Source organism: Leopardus geoffroyi, chromosome E1 (genome assembly GCF_018350155.1).
Source record: "Leopardus geoffroyi isolate Oge1 chromosome E1, O.geoffroyi_Oge1_pat1.0, whole genome shotgun sequence".
In the NCBI taxonomy this organism is placed as follows: Eukaryota; Metazoa; Chordata; class Mammalia; order Carnivora; family Felidae; genus Leopardus; species Leopardus geoffroyi.
This window is the reverse complement of record NC_059330.1, coordinates 54,519,185-54,537,436: the sequence shown is the minus strand read 5'-3', so window position 1 is coordinate 54,537,436 and position 18,252 is coordinate 54,519,185. Positions and strand designations below refer to the sequence as shown.

General features: G+C 58.4%; 1 protein-coding gene across 3 annotated transcripts in view; it reads right to left on the bottom strand.

The window, feature by feature from the left end:
* Positions 1–39: 39 nt before the first annotated feature.
* TTYH2 (tweety family member 2) overlaps positions 40–18,252 on the bottom strand; it is a 38,252-nt gene continuing 20,039 nt past the window's right edge. For all 3 annotated transcript variants that reach the window (XM_045490830.1, XM_045490831.1, XM_045490829.1), the window contains 10 exons: positions 16,641–16,736; positions 16,001–16,073; positions 11,310–11,379; positions 11,001–11,056; positions 10,614–10,706; positions 10,229–10,321; positions 8,321–8,463; positions 7,451–7,636; positions 6,863–6,941; positions 40–1,967 (listed from right to left, as the gene is read on the bottom strand). In XM_045490830.1, the coding sequence (XP_045346786.1) occupies positions 1,887–1,967; positions 6,863–6,941; positions 7,451–7,636; positions 8,321–8,463; positions 10,229–10,321; positions 10,614–10,706; positions 11,001–11,056; positions 11,310–11,379; positions 16,001–16,073; positions 16,641–16,736 (970 nt within the window). In that variant the 3' untranslated portion in view covers positions 40–1,886. The remainder of the gene's footprint in view (positions 1,968–6,862; positions 6,942–7,450; positions 7,637–8,320; positions 8,464–10,228; positions 10,322–10,613; positions 10,707–11,000; positions 11,057–11,309; positions 11,380–16,000; positions 16,074–16,640; positions 16,737–18,252) is intronic.

Below are 18,252 nucleotides of genomic sequence, written 5' to 3'. Positions count from 1 at the left end.
GTCACTCCCGCAGCGGAGGCAGTTAGACAGAGTGCATGCTTTAGTACAAGTGGTTTATTTCTCCCCAGGTGAGGGCGCACATGTACCAAGCAGAAGTGTGCCCACCTGGCTCCTTCAGGAACCACCCGAAGGATTCTAGTTTAGTTTACATGCATTAAAAACAACTCTACAGTTGCCAACCACAAAATGTTAAGAAGCAACATCTTGACACCGCGGAGTTCCTATCTGCGTGCGACGTGGCCCCACACAGATATATTTACGGTACACGGGATGTCGAGGTTAACGCAGGTAAGACAGGAGTCCTGGATGCCCCGTGGCTCTGTTCTGTCCCGGGGCCGGGGCTGGGCGTGGACAGCCACTCTGCTGTGAGTGTTTTGATGGCGAAGTGGCTCTCCCCAAACGGAAATGGAGCCCTGGTTCCAAGCCACGCCTCCCCACGCCCCTGGCTTCGGGTGGGCAAGGCTGTGGGGGTTCAGTGTCTCGCACTCTGAGTTGACAGGAGATTAGAAGCACCAGAGACCCTAACCCTGGATCCTCAGCAGGCAGGATGGTGGGTCATTATTTCCTCCTGGCCAACAAGCTCCTTCTCAGCGAGCAGGTACATCCCAGGACAACGGGATGGGTCCGGGGTTGGGGGGACACAGTCGTCTCATTTTGCTGAAACCTTTTACCGCAAACTTGCTCAAAGACAAAAGGGAGGGGCAAATGCACAGGGGCATTCCCCGGAACAGGGGACTCTGGTCAGCTGTCCCTCTTTGCTTCCCTTCCTGTTTTAAAGGGGCTCCTCTCCGACTGGGATGAACCCACATCCCCATCGAGCAGCAGCTCGGGACAGCGTGTCTCACTTATCTTGTACTTTGTTTCAAAACCCTCCCTCCCTGCAGATGCTTAAAGACCTGGCCGATGCCAGACAAATCTGCAGCCGGGGGTAAGGAGTGAGCCCCAAGTCTACTGTAAAAACCGGATGTGCTGTGAGCTTCAATTCTTTGGATAATCAAAGTATTCAAAACACTGGGAGAAAAAAAAGTTCAAGTCGCTTTCAAAGTGTCTATTAATACCTGAGACTGTCCCTACCTGCGGCGAACCAACTCACAGCATCGATTCTGGAATGGAGGAGAGGCGGGGAAGGGCGCAAAGGATGAGCAGAGAGTGGCTGCTGTTACCCACACTGCCCCCGGCTCTCACCTACGAGGAGCCTACGAGGGACGAAGCTGTGGTCCCCCAGCCCGGGGACCACCCACCACACAGCCTCTCCAACACCTTCCCTCTGTGGTCCAGGGAGAGTCCGTCTGGTGGCTCTGGGGCACTGATTTGGACAGTTGTCTCGTCTCATCAGGGACATCACCTCCCTTAGAGGCATCTCCTGATCAGCTCTTCCGTTTTTATCCCCGGGAAAATGCCGCCCATCAGCCGGGCAGCCGAGAGGAGAGAGGGGCTCAGGGAGGGTGGTCACCCGGACTTCTGGCCGTGTTAGCAAGAGGCACGGTCCTGGCAATGAGAACCATACAGCTCTCGGGTGGTGACGCCCGACCCTCCTTACTGCCGCTCCCCAACTGGCGAGGGTGGGATGTGGGGGTGAGCAGAACGAGGCTCCCCGCTTCGGCGTGGCGAAGCACCTGCGGGCGTTTCCGGTGTGGACAGGAGGGCAGAGGAGGGAGAGGCTGGCCCGAGTCATGGGTCTTCTGTCCGCCTGGGCCTTTGGTCAGAAATCTCAGCCAAGCCCGGGCTGACTCTCCCTGCTTCTCTGCAGCCCCAGGAGCCTGCCAATCCCGTGGTCCTGCGTCCAGTCTCCAGACGCCTTTGGTTTCTATTGAAGAAATGCGTGCGTTGGCATTAATTAAAAACCAAAACAGATCAAGGAGGCAGGAACCTCTGCGGAACGCGTGTTAGGCTGGAAACTCATTCCCGTAGTGCCTCAGGTGCTCATCCGCCACGGACAGGTAGGTGGCCCTCATGCTGGGAGAATACTGTGGGAGAGAGGGGGAGGGGACGAGTCAGAACAGGGTCACCTGTTACAGTGAAATCAGACCGTACTAGCAAAGGGGCCGGGGCTTCTCAGGGAGCGGGGGCCGGGCCAGTCTTTATCACAGGCATCGTGGGGACTGGCCGACACCAGAGTGGCTTGGGCAGGCTTCACTGCTGGCCATGCTTCCAGTCCCGGGGCCATCAGGACGTCTGGCTTCCAGCATCAGATGTGAGATGTACACACAGACCAGCCACCCTCCCTCTGCTATGGCTGCCACGTCCACTCCAGGCCACACCACCGCCACTGGGGACAGCGTCGGGGTGCACCAAGGCACTGGGGAACCTGCCTCCTGAGTAGCTGAGGGCACAGGCCCAGGGATTCAGAGACCCAGGTTCAAATCCCAGTTATGCATTTTACTCATCCCGTGACCTTGGCTGAGGCTTTCCAACCTCTGCGAGCCTCAGTTTCCACATCCGCAATCAGGGACCTAAGAGCACCCGGCGGTAACCGTGCAAGAACGAGATGCTATAAAACAGGCGAGACACCTCACACAGCGCATCTCACACACTTGGCCCAACGTTACAAACGCCTGGGAGCCTAACAGTTCCTGATGCTCGGGCCACGCCCACCAGTTTTGTTTTGTTTTGGTTTTTTTTTTTTTTGGAGGTAAAACCCACATAACAAAATTAACCACCTTCAAGTGCCACCAGCACTTTTTTTTTAAAGTTTATTTAGTGTTGAGAGAGAGAGAGAGAGAGAGAGAGAGAAAGAAAGAGTGAGAGAGACCACAAGTGGGGGAGGAGCAGAGAGAGAGAGGGAGACACAGAATCGGAGGCAGGCTCCAGGCTCTGAGCTGTCAGCACGGAGCCCGACGCGGGGCTCAAACCTACAAACTGTGAGATCACGACCTGAGCCGAAGTCGGACGCTTAACCCACTGAGTCACCCAGGGGCCCCGCCATCAGCATGTTTTCAAAAAGCTCTTCCAAATGCAGCCAAGTCGGAGAAGCAGTGACCTAACACAAAGTGTGCTCAACGGACGTTCGTTAGCGACTGCTCGGGGAGCACAGGCCTCCAGCTGGGGGGGGCGGCGGGGATGGGTGCTGGGGCTCTTTAACCCAGCGGTTCTTAACCATTTCGCAATGTCTAAGACATTTCTGGTCATCACACCTGGGGGGTAGGGAGAGTGGGCAGAGGCCAGGGATGGAGGTAAACATCCTACAGCGCCCAGGACAGCTGCCCCCCACAGAAGGACCCAGCCCGTCAGTAGAGTGGGGGAGGAAGCCTGCTTCAGACTGTGGGGGCTTCTCCAACCTGCAGCCCCAGCTTTCCCCGTGAACCCATTAGAAACGCAGATTTCCCGAATCAGAAACGGGCTGGGCCCAGGATCAGGGCGCCTGGGTGGCTCAGGAGGTTAGGTGTCTGACTTTAGCTTGGGTCATGATCTCACGGTTCCTGAGTTCGAACCCTGTGTCGGGTTCTCTGCTGTCAGCGCAGAGCCTGCTTTGGATCCACTGTCCCCCTCTCTCTTCCCTGGTCCCCTGCTCTCTCTCTCTCTCTCTCAAAAATAAACATCAAAAACAAAAAACAGGCTGGGCCCAGGACCCTGTGTTGCAACATGTCCCCCGGGAGATTCTGATGCACACTCGAGTCTGAGCATCTCCCCCTCGAAGCACTGTTTCCCGAACTTCCTTGATGATAAGGATCACCTGGCTGCTCGATGCACTTAGAACTTCCCAGGTGCCTTCCCTGGACAGTCTGCGTCAGTGAGTCTGGACTGAAGTCCTGGGATCGGTATTTTTCACAATTGCCTGGGTCACTTGTGTCCGTCAAATCGAGGACCCGGTGCCTGAGAGGGAAGCAGGGATTCCTGGAAGGTGGAGCCTGGGGAAAGGCACATTTCCAGCCAATGGAACAGGCTGTACCTTCGGACTGTCTTGCTTGCTATCACCCCGGGCAGTGAAATCCCCATCTGTCCCAGAGCTGGAGCTGGCAGAGGGAGGGGTGCATCTATACGTCAAACTCACCATTAGCCGAGTGCTGATGAATATTTAGAGCAGGCACAGGGGGAGGGCAGGGAGTGGCAGGTGCGAGGTCTATGGGGGTGCACGTCCACACACGCTGGGGGTTCCTAGGTCGGCAGCACCTGTAGATGCCTCCTCGTGCCCCCTGCCACTTGCACGGCAGGAGGTGGGGGTCGAGCTGGGTGGGCTGGGTAGCCAACTCGGCCAAAGCTCTAAGAGGCCCTAAGCAGGTCTTAATTCTAGGGAGGAAGGTGAATTCTGTCCTTGAGCCTTGCAAATAAAGTCAGCCCTTGATTATCTCTGCTAATGGCAGGGAGAGTGGCCCGGATCTTTCAAAACAGAAGGTAATCCCCAAATCATTTTTATTTGGCATCACAGCGCACGGACTAATTCCTCATTCCCAGCAGCAGATCGCCCCTAATTATGTTTCGCTGAGATTACAATTAATATCAATCTGCATTCCTGGGTCTACAGCAGCTGGTAGGAGGAAAAGGAACCCAGGAGGCTTCTGGGTAGAGAAAGCCAGGTTGAGATTTAAACGGTGCCTACTCTGAATGCTGGCTTCCACTAGCCCGCGGTCCCTCCCTGAGGACCCCAGAAGCGAGAGCTAGGCCTGCGTCTAGGGCTGTGCCTAAAAGGACGGCAGGTGAGGTGCTCTGGGCAAAAATAGCAAGGTGGGGCCGTGGGCGGGGCGGGGTTTCTCAATGTCCCAAAAGTGGACATTTGGGGCCGGATCATTCTCTGTTGGGCTGAGCAGCATCCCTGGCCTTTGCCCACTAGGTGGCGGTAGCACCTGCTCCCCTCCCCCACCACCCCCAAGTTGTGACAACCCCAAATGTCTCCTGACAGGCCAGATGTCCCCTGGGGGCAGAACTGCCCCAGGGTGAGCCGCTCAAAGCTATGGTTCAAGTGCCACCTGCTGCACAGGACTCCCTCGGATCCCACACAGCAGCAGGGACAGGTCCCACCTCCAGGTCCCAAAGCACTTATTACAAGAGCCGCGTTTTTGAGCCCTTCCTGCTGCAGGTTATGCACTTCCTGAAGACCCGGCTGGGTCCCCACCTCTCCCCCGCCGCCCCCCCCCCCCCCCCCCAGAACAGCACTGTGGTTTCCACCGCAAGCACCACCTGTGTTTGGGGCTGACTCGCTGGATATGTGTGTGTGTGAGCACCAGGGCCCGGGCGTGTGTCATTGGCCCCATGTCCTTGGGTCCCCAGCAGCAGCCGCTCTAGTTTACCGGCTGGATGGCCCCTTCCAAACCCCCTGAATTAAAATGCCTTGTCCAGGGGCGCCCGGGTGACTCCGTCAGTTGAGCATCCAACATCGGCTCGGGTCATGATCTCACGGTTTGTGAGTTCGAGCCCCGGGTCGGGCTCTCTGCTGTCAGCGCGGAGCCTGCTTGGGGGATCATCTGTCCCCCACTCTCTCTGCCCCTCTTCCACCTTGCACACGCTTTCTCTCTCTCTCTCTCAAAAAATAAACATTAAAAAAATAAGTAAATGCCCTCTCCAGCCAAGTGGAGGCAAGGGGAACTTTGACGGACACCGGGCTCAAGAACTGTGTGCTGCAACCCCACCCATCACAGACTTCCGGCCTTGCTTTCCACTCGCCACCCCGGCCCCCCCCCCCCCTCCCCCCGTCTCTTACAGATGCCGCAGCTTGTGGAGAAGGTGGCGGCGGGAGGGAGCGGGCGGGACGGTGGAGAGTAGGGGTGGAGTAAGCGGCACCCTCTTAGAGCATCTACGCACCACACAGACGCGCGTTTACAGTGACTGAGTCCTCCAACGCCCGCCACCACCGTGGGGTGTGTGCTATTATCATGCCCATTCTACGGGTGGGGAAACTGAGGCACATAGAGGCGAAGTGCCTGTCTAAGGCCACAGAGGTCAGAAGCAGTGAGCTGGTGTGAACCCGGGCATCTGGCACAGGAGTCTGTGTCCTTGGATTCCACGGTCTACTGGCTCTACTTGAAGCGATCTATCTGTCTCAGCCAGGATTCCTGCGGCCCCCACACTTCTCTGGGAGAGGACAGAGCCTTTTCTTTCCAATATGCACCCCCTCGCGCCACAGGCTCCTTTCCCGATGCTGAGTCTCGGTCCCCTGGCTGGAAGCGGGCGTGGGCCAGAGGCACAGGCCCCACTCAGGTACCAGCTGAGCGGGGTTAACGAAGGCTGGTGTCCCAGACACTGCACCGCGGGGCTCCACCCCGCAGCCCACGGTGAAAGGCTAAACACCATCGGAGAGCAGAACAATTTCCTTGGAGCAGAAAGGGACGCTCTGTCTTACTTACATTATTTCGTTCAGCAAACTTATCACTGCAAATTATTTCTCTGTCCCTTTGAGATGCATATAAACCTTTTTAAGGGCTAAACCAGGCTCTTGCCAGCTTTGCAATCCAGGAATGTTTTCTTAAGAGCCCGACGCGGGGCTCGAACTCACAAAAACCAGGCTCTTGCCAGCTTTGCAATCCAGGAATGTTTTCTTAAGGGCCTGGGAGCCACCTCTTTGGAAGGTAACCATCAAGGACTACCTCTATCTCCGTGGCAATGAGCGACGCTGAGGGCCACCCTAACTGGCATCCATTCGGGATGGACTAGTGTGACAGAGGCGCTGTGCGGTCCTCTTGCCTGGGGACAAGCGTGCACGGGGGTGAGGTTGTCTGGCTACATGGGGGTGAGCTTTCCATCTTTGCAATGTCTTTAGCAGATTGCCAGCGATGTGCATGGCAGTCGGGTTTAATGCTTACTTAGTAACAAAATTGTTTCACTTTTTCTACCTTCCGGGAGGGGATTCACCAGGTTGAGTGGAGGTCTTATCTGTCATCACTTCCCCAACAAGGGCCTAGCTCTGACTTTGCCCGGGAGCCCAGGTTACCGTGGGAGGAGGGGAGCCTCTTCCGATGAGCGGAACGTTCTCGTAGCGTGGGTTACCGCCGAAGAGCAAGGCCTGGTTCCTGCGGGCCGAGAGGACAGCTCAGGACGGGGAGGTGTGGGGGTGGGGGTGGGGGCACTCGGATTTCTCCAGGAGGGGCCCGCGGATGTGCATGTGCAAGCACGGGGTGGAAATGGACCTGGGGGAACTGTGGGCAGGAATATAAGGGAAAGAGCCCTCAGAAAGCCCAGGGGAGAAGCTGCGGGTGGGGCACCAGGGGCCAGGAGCAGCGTGGCCCGGAGAAAGGCAGCTTCTGGGCCCTGCGATCTGCCCTGAGGGCAAGGCTTGGCATCTACAGGGGTACACGTGTACTGGGGTGGCTAGATGGCCCCCGGGGGCCTTCCCACCAGGCACCCTCTGGCTGCAGCTGGGGGACCACGGCTGGCCTTGGATGCCTTCCTCCCAACCCGGTTCTCTGGTACCCAAATGTGCTTCAGATCTAGCTCCCCTAGGGCTGGGGCGGGGGGAGGGGTGGCGGTGCTGCCCCAGCCGCCCTGTGTCGAGACATGTACAGGGGGAGCCCTGCCGTACATGTATTCCGAGACTGGAGCGTTGGAGATGGTCTGTGCTGGGGGCTGCAGGCTGGTCTGGCTGCCCAGGCCGCTGCTGTAGCTGCAGAAGCTTCGAAGCTGCCCCCGAGGGGGGTTGTGAGCGGCGATGCGTCGGGCCTGGGGGTTGAAAGGGTCGTCACCGTCGATGTCATCATAGTCTCTGTCCCTAGAACGACATACAGGACACGGCCGGCCGTGAGGGCCCGGACTCGGAGGCAGCGGGGTCCCGGCCGGCTTCCCAGGCTTTGCCCCCAGGACCCTCTCTTGCCACACGCGTGTGTCTCCCTCAGGTTCCTGAAACACATGGTCTTCAGGCCTGCCTCCCACAGATCACTCCACCTGTTCCCAGCTTCACATCCACCTCCTCCAGGCAGCCCGCCATGCTGACCCCGTCACACTGACCCTCCCTGCCCTGCTTCCTTTTGTCCGATCTGCCCTCAGGCACTGAAACACCTCATCTCTATCTGCTTCGTGAAAATGTAGGTGCCCCACTACCGGGGCTATCATCTACCCTTCTGGGTATTTTGGAAGCGCCCCTCCAGCATCCAGAGCCCTCATGATCTCGCGTCACAAAGCCCTTCAGAGGAAGAGAGGACGAGGAAGGGGCGCCAGGTGGGGGTATGACACTGTCACCATGCTCTCGGCTCCGCTCCTGCCCCGGGCCCTTGGAACCTCCTTTTGGGGGTCTGTCTGGACTCTCAGGGAAGCTTCTGCAGAAATCCAGCCAGCCTGTTGGGGCTGAATGCCTGGAACCCCTGCGGCCATCGTTCGGCCCAGGTTATCGGCTCTGGGCGCAGTCACAGAGCAGAGCCTCCTGCGCGCTCCCTCAGGAAGCCCCCTGGCAGCCCACCTGGTGGTAAAGTGCTTCCAGGCCCGCGGCCCCGCGCAGATCATGGTGGAAAAGGCCAGGGCGGCCAGGAGGGAGAAGAGGCCAAGGTAGAGCAAGCCCTCGATGCCGTCGTAGCAGATGCCAGCAAGGGCGTCCAGGTAGTCCTGGAGGAGGAGGAGGGACACGTTGCTGGAAGGCGGGTCAGGGCACGCCTGGGGTCTGAGCTCACTTCTGGTGGCCCCTCTCCCCAAGCCTCGGCCGGGGATCGTCTCTATCCCGAGCGCATTTTGTACAGCCATTAAGGGTCCACACTCTGGAGCCCGACAGAAGGGCTTTTGGGGTTCACTCCGTAAGCGTCTGCTAACCGCCTACTGGGGGCTAGGCACGCGAGGGTCGGGGTCGGCTCCGAGCAAGACAGACACGGCTGCAGGGCGGGAGAGCCAGAAGACAGGAGACATTTACGCTAAGGCCAGCATGGCCAGAAGGAGTGGATTGTGCCTTGAGCAGATGGGGGAAGGGGGCACGGGTGACATGTTCGGGAAAGAGGAAAAAGGGCCAGAAGGAGACGGGATGGGGGGGTGGGGGTGGGCGCCAGTTCCCGCTAGGCTTCGCAGGCAAGTGAGGAGCTTGCTTTTTATCAGTAGGTGACGAGATGCGAGAGAAGGGACGCGACCCAACTGGCTTTTACAAAGACCACTGTGGTTGCTGTGTGTGAAAGGTCACGGAAGGTCAGGGGGCGAGAAAAGGCTGGAGACCAGTTAGGAGGCCACGGCTGTCACCCAGGGGAGCAGGGCGGTGCTTGGGTCGTGGCGGAAGCGGGGAGGGAGAGAGAAGTGGACGGGTGCAGACCCATACTTGAGAGTCTAGATGCTAGGATTTGCTGAGGGATTGGATGTGGGTGGTGCAGAGGGAGAGAGGGTACGTGCCAACGTCCAAACCCAAGCCCTTGACCTAACAGCCTGGAACCTTCAGTGAGCCACTTTACAAATACACACGCATATAGGGGCGCCTGGGGGGGCTCAGTCGGTTAAGCGTTCGACTTCGGCTCAGGTCATGATCTCACAGTTCGTGGGTTCCGGTCCCACATCGCGCTCTGTGCTGACGGCTCGGAGCCTGGAGCCCGCTTCGGATTCTGTGTCTCCCTCTCTCTCTGCCCCTCCCTGCTCGCACTCTGTCCCTCTGGCTCTCTCAAAAGTACATAAACATTTAAAAAAAAAAAGATATCCGTATATAAATATCTATCTGTCCGCACACGCACAGTTTCCTTTTCTATAAAACTGCCTGCGAAATAACACGTATTTGACAATTTTTTTTTTTTTTGAGACAGAGAGAGACAGAGCATGAACGGGGGAGGGTCAGAGAGAGGGAGACACAGAATCCGAAACAGGCTCCAGGCTCTGAGCCGTCAGCCCAGAGCCCGACGCGGGGCTCGAACTCACGGACCGCGAGATCGTGACCTGAGCCGAAGTCGGCCGCTTAACCGACTGAGCCACCCAGGCGCCCCCGTATTTGACAATATTAACCGTGACAACTGAATGGCTTATGGGTACAGACTGTACGGAACAAGGGTGCGCAGAATCAAGGGCTCACTACATGGAGCTGTGATCGTTATAGGACTCTCCGTGCTAAATCCATATGGAAAGTGAGAAGTGTCCACACACCCTGGCTTAGTGCTTGGGGGAGGGGAGCTCCCCCCCTTCCCCCCCCCCCGAGTGTTCCTTGCATTCGGGGCTGTGTGATATGCCAAGTTCTTGGAGAGGCAACCCTGGAAATGAGCAAAGAATGTTCACTTGCAGCCGGGGAGATGGACGGTTGACCAGATGGCTGGGGAGTCTGGACGATGGAGAGTCTCTATGGGCTGCTCTCTGGGAGAATGTGGCCGGCGGGGGTGCCCTCGTCCTGCTTGCTACCCAGGGGCCCCCCCAGCACCTTGTGCAGCCCTCGGCAATCCAGCATGGCTGTCAGCTGGTGAAGGCCGGACTCCGACGAGTTCAACAGGAGCTGGATTCCGAGCAGGTCTTTCTGAAGCAGGAAGAGGCAAACACACAGACAGGCAGAGAGACGGAGAATGAGCGGTGGGGGAGGGCTTGTGGATAAAACCTCAGAGAGCGGCGTGTGCAAAGAGGCCTTTAGAGCCAGAGGGAGGAGGGGGACTAGACCCCTGGGGAGGGGAGCGCTCTCCACAGCCTGGCTCTGCAAAGCCATGGGGTCCGGGAGGGGTGAGGTAGAGCGAGGAGGAGGGGAGAAGGTTGTCGGGGTCCCGCTGGGGCTCCCCCTGTTCCGGCACGGATCCCGGGGGAGGCAGCCGCCTTACCTCCGCCGTGGGGAAGAGGGGCACGGCAAACTGTAGCAGACCGGCCACCTGGATCTGCATGGTGGTGAGCGAGCGCTGGAAGATGGTCAGTGCCTGGCCAGGAGAGACCGCAGCCCTGCCGTGAGACTCCCCTTCCCAGGCGCTGTTCCCTGGCAGTCCTGCCCCCTAGCGTCCCTGATCCCGGCCCTTCCCCTCATCCCTCAGGTTTCGTGGGAGCAGCACGGTCCCCTGGCTTCCTGCTACTCAAGGTGTGGTCCTCGGATAAGCGGCATCGGCCTCGCAATGAAGCCAAAAGCACACAGCCACCTACACCTTACTGGTCGGTGTTGGGGCTTGGGGTGAAGGGGGAGCGGTAGGCAGGGCGAGGACGGGGCTGGGTGGGCGTACCTGCTGGAAGGGGCTGCTTACGCTCTGACTGCAATATAGGTAGTAACGGGTCACCTCTGCAAGGCAAAGGCGTCAGCATCAGGCAGGAGCTCACAGGTGAGCGGACCGTCATCCATCCTCAGTGGCCAAGCCAACCCCCGAACTCCCAAAGGAGGGCGCTTCTATGAAATGGCCCAGAGGTCCAGCTGGACCTGAGGTTGGGGGGTGGGGAAGGGTAGGGGACTACAGGGCCGAAAGGTACTGTTCGCCGTAGGTCTGGTCTGAGTATTTAGAGCCGCTCTAGACAACACGGGGCCCGAGGGGGGTTACCTGTGCGGATGTGGTCCTCTGTGATGTTCAGGATGAAGGTGTCGGGAGCTGAGCAGAAGTCACTGGTGCCCTGAGCCAGAGAGACACGGGAGGGTGGAGGAAAGTTACGACACCGGGGTCCCGGCTGGAGTCAGGCACCCTCGGCCCCAGCTGCTCGGACCCCTCCGCTCAGTCCTGGGTGGAAAGCAACAGGCAGGAGCCAACTTCCCTGGGCCTGAATCCTGGCTCTGCCCCTTCCTAGCTCGGTAAGTCTGGACAAGTGACTTACTCTTTCTGTATCTCAGCTGCCTCGTCAATAACACAGAGAGAAAAACGCTATCCACCTTAAGAATTAATCTGTGTAGGGGCGCCTGGGTGGCTCAGTCGGTTGGGCGGCCGACTTCGGCTCAGGTCATGATCTCACGGTCAGTGAGTTCGGGCCCCGCGTCGGGCTCTGTGCTGACAGCTCGGAGCCTGGAGCCTGTTTCAGATTCTGTGTCTCCCTCTCTCTGACCCTCCCCCATTCATGCTCTGTCTCTCTCTGTCTCAAAAATAAATAAACGTTGAAAAAAAAAATTAAAAAAAAAAAAGAATTAATCTGTGTAAAACACCCCGGGTGTTTAACGACCCTGGCTTGGTCATTAAGCATCTGACTTTGGCCTGGGTCACGACGTCACAGTTAGTGAGTTCGAGCCCCGCTTCGGGTGAGCCCCACTTCGCTCTCCCTCCCTCTTGCTCTCTCTGCCCCTCATCCAATTGCACCCTCTCTCTCAAAAAATTAAAATCGATCAATCAATCCAACACCCAGAAAAGTGACTGGCGGACAGCCAGCACTTGGCATTGTTACTGCTCTTTATTTCTCAGTGCCTGGGATGGACCCGAGGGGTCCGTGAACCTGCAAGACGTGTGATGGGGAGTTCCTGCACCACGGCCATTGCTGACCTCTGTTGTAGTTTTGTCTTGCTGTTACTAAGCCCCACATGCTTTTGGGGTGTCAATCTACGAAGCGTCCCCCGGACTTTCTTCCTAAAGGATTCTGTTGGCATCGGATCCGTCTCTGAGCCTTTGGGTGCGGGTTCTGCTCAGGATAAGATGTGAAGTGGGGGGGGGGACGGAGAGTTAGACTACGGGGCTCCAGGCTCTGCCACTGACGAACCCGAGGGCCTGGGCCCCCCAGCATGGCCCGGAGAGGTGACCGCTAAAGGCCCACGGACGGTTAGGGGCAGGCCGGGGGCCCTGGGAGAGGGAGCAGCCAGGATGGCATCCTCTGAGCCAGGCCTTTCCCAGGTCCAGCCTGGGGGTACGGTGGAGCATTGGGTAAAGGAGGCCTCCCCTCTTATAGAGCAGTCAGAGTAAGCTCTGGTCCTCCAACCTGTTCCTAGGGGCTCCCCTGCTCCAGGGAGTCCTCCCCGAGCAGGGACCCATCCCCACAGCCCCTGCACTGCTGGTGCCCTGCCCTCCTTCAGGAGCAGCTCCAAGCTGGGGCTTCGTTCATTCATTTACAGAGTCGATAACTACTTATAAAGCACCTATCAGATGCCCTGTGCTGTTAACACTAGGCATGAGTATAGTGGCCAACTGCATCGTGGTATTTACAGGCTTTGAGTAGGGTTGGGGACTAAGATGCCCCTTTACATTTTTTTTTTCTTAATGTTTATTCATTTTTGAGAGAGACAGAGCACAAGCAGGGGAAAGAGAGAGAGACGGAGACACAGGATCGGAAGCAGGCTCCAGACTCTGAGCTGTCAGCAGAGAGCCCGACGCCGGGCTCGAACCCACGAACCGTAAGATCATGATGTGAGCCGAAGTCAGACGTTCAACTGACTAAGCCCCCCAGGCGCCCCTAGATGCCCCTTTAGATGTGGAGCTTCCACAAGGACACATCTGTACATGCACACGTGCTCATGTGCCCACCCACAGCCACGAGCTCAGGACCCTGGGAGAATTACTCTATATGCAAATCACTAATACGTATCAATCAGACTGATTTATTACTACCCATCAGAGCCACAGCACCAGCAGGCCAGGGGGCACCCCTACCCGGTCACTGGAGTGGCAAAGAGGGAGGAGCCAGACCTGAGTGGGGGATGGGAGGCCTTGGGAAAGATAGAGTGAGGCTGCCATCTTGGCCTGGGTCACCTCTGCCCCGTGCAAAAATATGGGATCCAAAGGGGGACAGGAGGCCCCCTCCCAGCCCACTCAGGCCTGCCTGCTCTTCAGACCCAAGTGAGGATTCAACTTTCCTGTCCAAGGAGACAAAGGCCCACACGTGCGTTATTCACACAGTGGGGATGGGGTGGGGGGAGGCAGGGGGCACTGGGCACGGGTGAGGACTGAGCAGTGGAGAAGCTCAGTGTCCAGCCCCGTTGAGGCAGCTCTGGAGAGCACAGGTGACGGTCTGAAGGAGTCCCCCCGGTGCCCCTCGCCTGATGACACAAATGCACAGCAAAGCAATGGCGGCTACTGCTTACTGAACATTTCCGGTACGCCCCCCCCCCCCACCCCGGGGGTTAACCAGCCCTTCTCCTCCTCTAGAGCAAGTGCTATCCCTTCTCCCCATTCCACACTCGAGGAAGCTGAGGTCTGGGGAGCTTCAGTAACTTTCCCAGGGGTCTTGTTGGGAAGGGGTGAGGGGGGGCCGGCCTCCCCCGGGGTGGCGGGATTTGCAGGGAGTGTTCTGCTCAGCTGCCCACTGGCGTCACCCAAAGCCCAGAGCTCAGTTCCCCCAAATTCTACTCTGAGCAGGTTCTCGGGGGGTGGGGGTGGGGGTGGGCAGAGCTCCTTCCTGAGGGAGGTCCTCTCTCGGGGACAGGGAAGGGACGGGGAGGGAGGTGCTCGGCGGGGTCTGTTCTCGGCCCCACTGGCTCAGAGAAAGGCGGCCTCCCGGGGCAGGGCAGCGGGACCACACAAAGGCTCCCACAACAGCCTGCCTCCCGCGCATCACCCTGCTTCCCATTACCATGCAGCAGGGCCCGCAGCCCGCTCAAAGGCGCATTCAGCTCCCTCACAGCACTCCCTCACACAGGCCTGACTCAACAATTGGGGAAATGGCCTTTCTTGCCAGAACTGGCAGCCCAGGGCGCCCAGCTGGGGGATTAAACCGCCTCTGGTCTCCCCGAACACTGAAGCCCAGTGCCAGGGAGAAGCCCCCGCTGGGAGGGAGCTGTCCCCCAAAGGGCAGCTCATGGCGGCAAGATGGAAGCTTCCGCTGCTTCCAGAAGGCAGAGGCTGCCCAAGGGGCAGGATGGGCCCCCGGAAAGCCTGCCTTCTGCAGTCTCCCTGTGCTTACAGTTGTCCCTGGAGGAGAGGCTGTCGGCCAGGCAGCTGTGCATGTGGCTCGGGCCAACAGCCGCTCCCCTGGACTACGTACCCGCTCAGCTCCTGAGGACAGTAGAATGCTCTGGAGCAGGACCTGGGCCCTCCCATCCTGCCCTTCCCTGCATCTGGAGGGGACCCGGCCCTCAGGACATAGGCTCCCATCTGCTTTTTCTCTCTCATGCCCACAGTGGACACTGCATGGTGGGGGCAGGGAACAAAACAGGAGACACGCACCTCCTCTCCCTTCCGGACAAGCTCTGCCAGAAGTTGCTATGAGCTAAGCAGCACCAGGGGCCATTCATACTGTGGGCATCACGGCAGCGAAATGCCCAAAGCCAGAACAACTAGCTGGCCCCCAAGTCCCTGGGCAAGGCGTGAGTTTGGGGAGAGTGCCCTTGACCATTCTTTTATCCCCAGGTAGCTAGGGCAGTACAGACGCAGGTCAGGGCCTTAGTTTGTGGCCCCTGAATCAGGCAGGGATTCCCTGAAATCCCCCCGTCAATCCTGCCTGCCCCCCCCCCCAACTCTCACACTTACACACACACACACACACACACACACACAGCAATGCACCTCCATGGCATCCGTTCACACGAGGTCACAGTGATCTGCCTACAAGTCTTTCTTCTGCAGGCTGAGACCATGTCAAGAGCAAACATCATGTCCTCCTGGTCTCTGCATCCCTGGGCACCTGGCACGAGATGCCACAGAGCCAGAAAGTCGGTGAACGAATGATTCATGCGCACAGCTTAAATTGAGCGTTAGGTGTGTTTAAAGACCAAGCATACCTACACAGGAAGCTTCCCCTACCTTGTGTGTTTCTTTTTAGACGTTTTCAGGCACCACATCCAGAAACATACACCATTGTGTTTTAGGCTGTGTGTGCGAGTTCAAGGCAACGGGCCGGAAGGCAAGCTAAATGCCACATTGCACATTCCCGATGCCCAGGGAAGCTGGCCAAGCAGTGTGCTTCTGAGGCCGGAGGCTTCTCCAGCCTGAGGTTGGGATCCCGCCCATCCCCACCAGACCCGGTTAGTTCTTCACACCCAGAGAGGTCGCCTGGCCATCCCAGCTTGGCCTTACTAGCAGTGGCTGGGATGCTGGAATGGGCCAGTGGGGCAGGAAAGGGATCAGGCATCTTATCTTGGTTCTGCCCCTAAATACCTCATGACCTTGGTTGGGTGAGCCTCTTCCTTTCTCTGGGCCTCCGTCCCCCCGGGAAGGGCAAGGGGGCCGGTGAGGATGATCCAAGCTCACTCAGTTCAGGGATTCTAGGTCAGGGACAGAGACCAGAAGCTGGCCCTGCCCTGGGGGCTCTGGGCACAACACATCGACATGCCACCAGACAGACAGTCCTGGTCGGACCACCCACCTCCCCCCAACCCTGAACTCACCACTGCTGCAGCCGTGTCGGCTGCCAAGGACGTCCAGCTGAGGAGCAGAGCCAGCACCCCGCAGCACAGCATCCTGGGAGAGGCACAGGCACAGGCTGGCAGGCGGGAACACTGAGGGCTGTCACCCCACCAACCTCCAGTGCCCTTCCTCCTTGCCACCATCCTGTCGGCCCTGAGACTCTTGCAGTGGCCTCTAATACCAGCCCGCTGACTGCTGGGAGAGAGGCATGGAGGCCGGACCCCTGGGCTGAACAGAGGACCCCTAAGCCCCCCACCCCGACAAATTGCCCCAGGCCAGCAGCAGAGTACTAGCCGTGAGGACACAAGCTACGAGGAGGTGTTGGTTAGAGATGGCAGAGGCTCTAAGGCTTGGGCCACATGCCTTCAGCTGTTCAGCAGACAGACCCAGGGACAGAGGGGGCCCATGGAGGAAAGCCCAGTCCTCACTCCGTGTCCAGATGGTAAGTCAGTGGCTGCTGTTTCCCTCGACTGGGGGCTGAGGAGGGGTCGGAAGGTGGCTTCATGTTCTTGGTCCCCACCACACCCTCCGAGGCCGGCCAGGCCCCCATCTCTCTCAGACGGTGGCACCGTCACCCCTGATGCTTGCCCGGCTCTCTGGCCCACAGACGGGGATACTCACGAGGCCAAGAGTCCCCTGGAGCGCCTGGCCAGTCCCAGGCAGGCGACGAGGCAGATGAGCAGGTCCAGGACGAAGAGGAGGAGGTAGGAAAGCCATCTGGGTGGACGGGTTGGGACGGTCAGGGGGAGGTACCACCCCACCAGGGTCACCCCACCTGGTGCCTAACGGAGAAGCCTGCATGGCAACCCCGAGGCCCCCCCCCTGACAAATTGCCCCGGGCCAGCAGCAGAGCACGAGGCTGTGCCCCCTACCCTGGATAGGAAGCACCAGTGTGCGCAGCAGATGGGCTCTCCAGGGGCTCCCGGGGCAGCGCCCCCCAATTCTCCCTGGACAAAGGGGCCACCCTCCCCCGCCCAGGCCGAAGATCTAAACCAGCACTGACCGCCAGAACTTTCTGCAGTGATGGACACGTTCAATCTCTGCACTGCCCACTGTATCTGCCCCTGCCCACGCATGGCTCCGGGGAACTCGAGATATGGTTTGGGCAGCGGAGGAGACTCATTTCTAACCTTAGCTGCTTTTGATTAAATTATATCCCAGCGAGAGGCCCCTCGCTGGACAAGGCAGGTCGCCATGGTCTCCCTGCAGCCCCCCAGCAGGCACGTCTTTGGACCCCGGTTCCTGCTGCTTCGAGAACTCTCACCAGTGTCAGATCACAGCTAACATTTATGTCCACAGATCTAAGAAAGCCGCTAAGATGCCGCTTCTGTGATGAGGGCTCAGCCTGGCTTCCCATCGTCCCGGCGGCCTGGGATGCACCACTTAGCACAGTTAGGTTCATGTAAGCAATATTTGTGCCATACCCTGGGTTTAGTGCCAGGGGTGCCTGAGGCGGGGGGCTCGTTTCTAGACCACCAGGGAGCTTAGCAGGGGGCAAGGGAGCCCCAGGCCAGGTCATCCCAGGGCACCCCTCACTCCTCAGGCCTTTTGCTCCCACCCAGGGCTGCACTGGCGGGGACAGGCAGTCACACACCATTTGGGAGACCCTGACAAGCTGCCTCCCTCCTTTAAGACTCAGTTTCCAAACCTTTACTGCTGGAACCTTCGTCTCTCAGGGCTGGATGAAAAATTAAATGCTCACTAGGGGCGCCTGGGGGGGCTCAGTCGGTTGATCGTCCAACTTCGGCTCAGGTCATGATCTCACGGTTCGTGGGTTCAAGCCCCGCCTCGGGCTCCGTGCTGACGGCTCAGAGCCTGGAGCCTGTTTCGGATTCTGTGTCTCCCTCTCTCTCTGCCCCTCCCCTGCTCACGCTGTCTCTCTCTCTCTCTCTCTCTCTCAAAAATAAATAAAACATTAAAAAAAATTTAAACGCTCACTAAATGCAAAGGTTAATAAGGCATGTCATTGAGGGATTTCAAAGTCCCCACTTTCCTGCTTCTCCAAAGCACGGGCTGAGGAATCCAGAGCGTCTAAAGTCCAAAGGCACTGATCCAATCCTAAGCAGAGCCCCCTAGCTCCTTTCGCTTCCAAACAGGATCCCAAGGGGGTCCTTACAACCGAGCGCCAGCCTCACCTAGCAGCTGAGGGACAGACAGAAGGGGCTTCTCCAAGCCCCCGCAGCGGGAACGCTTTTGATCATGATTATTTCTCTTGATGCAACAGGCAGATAAA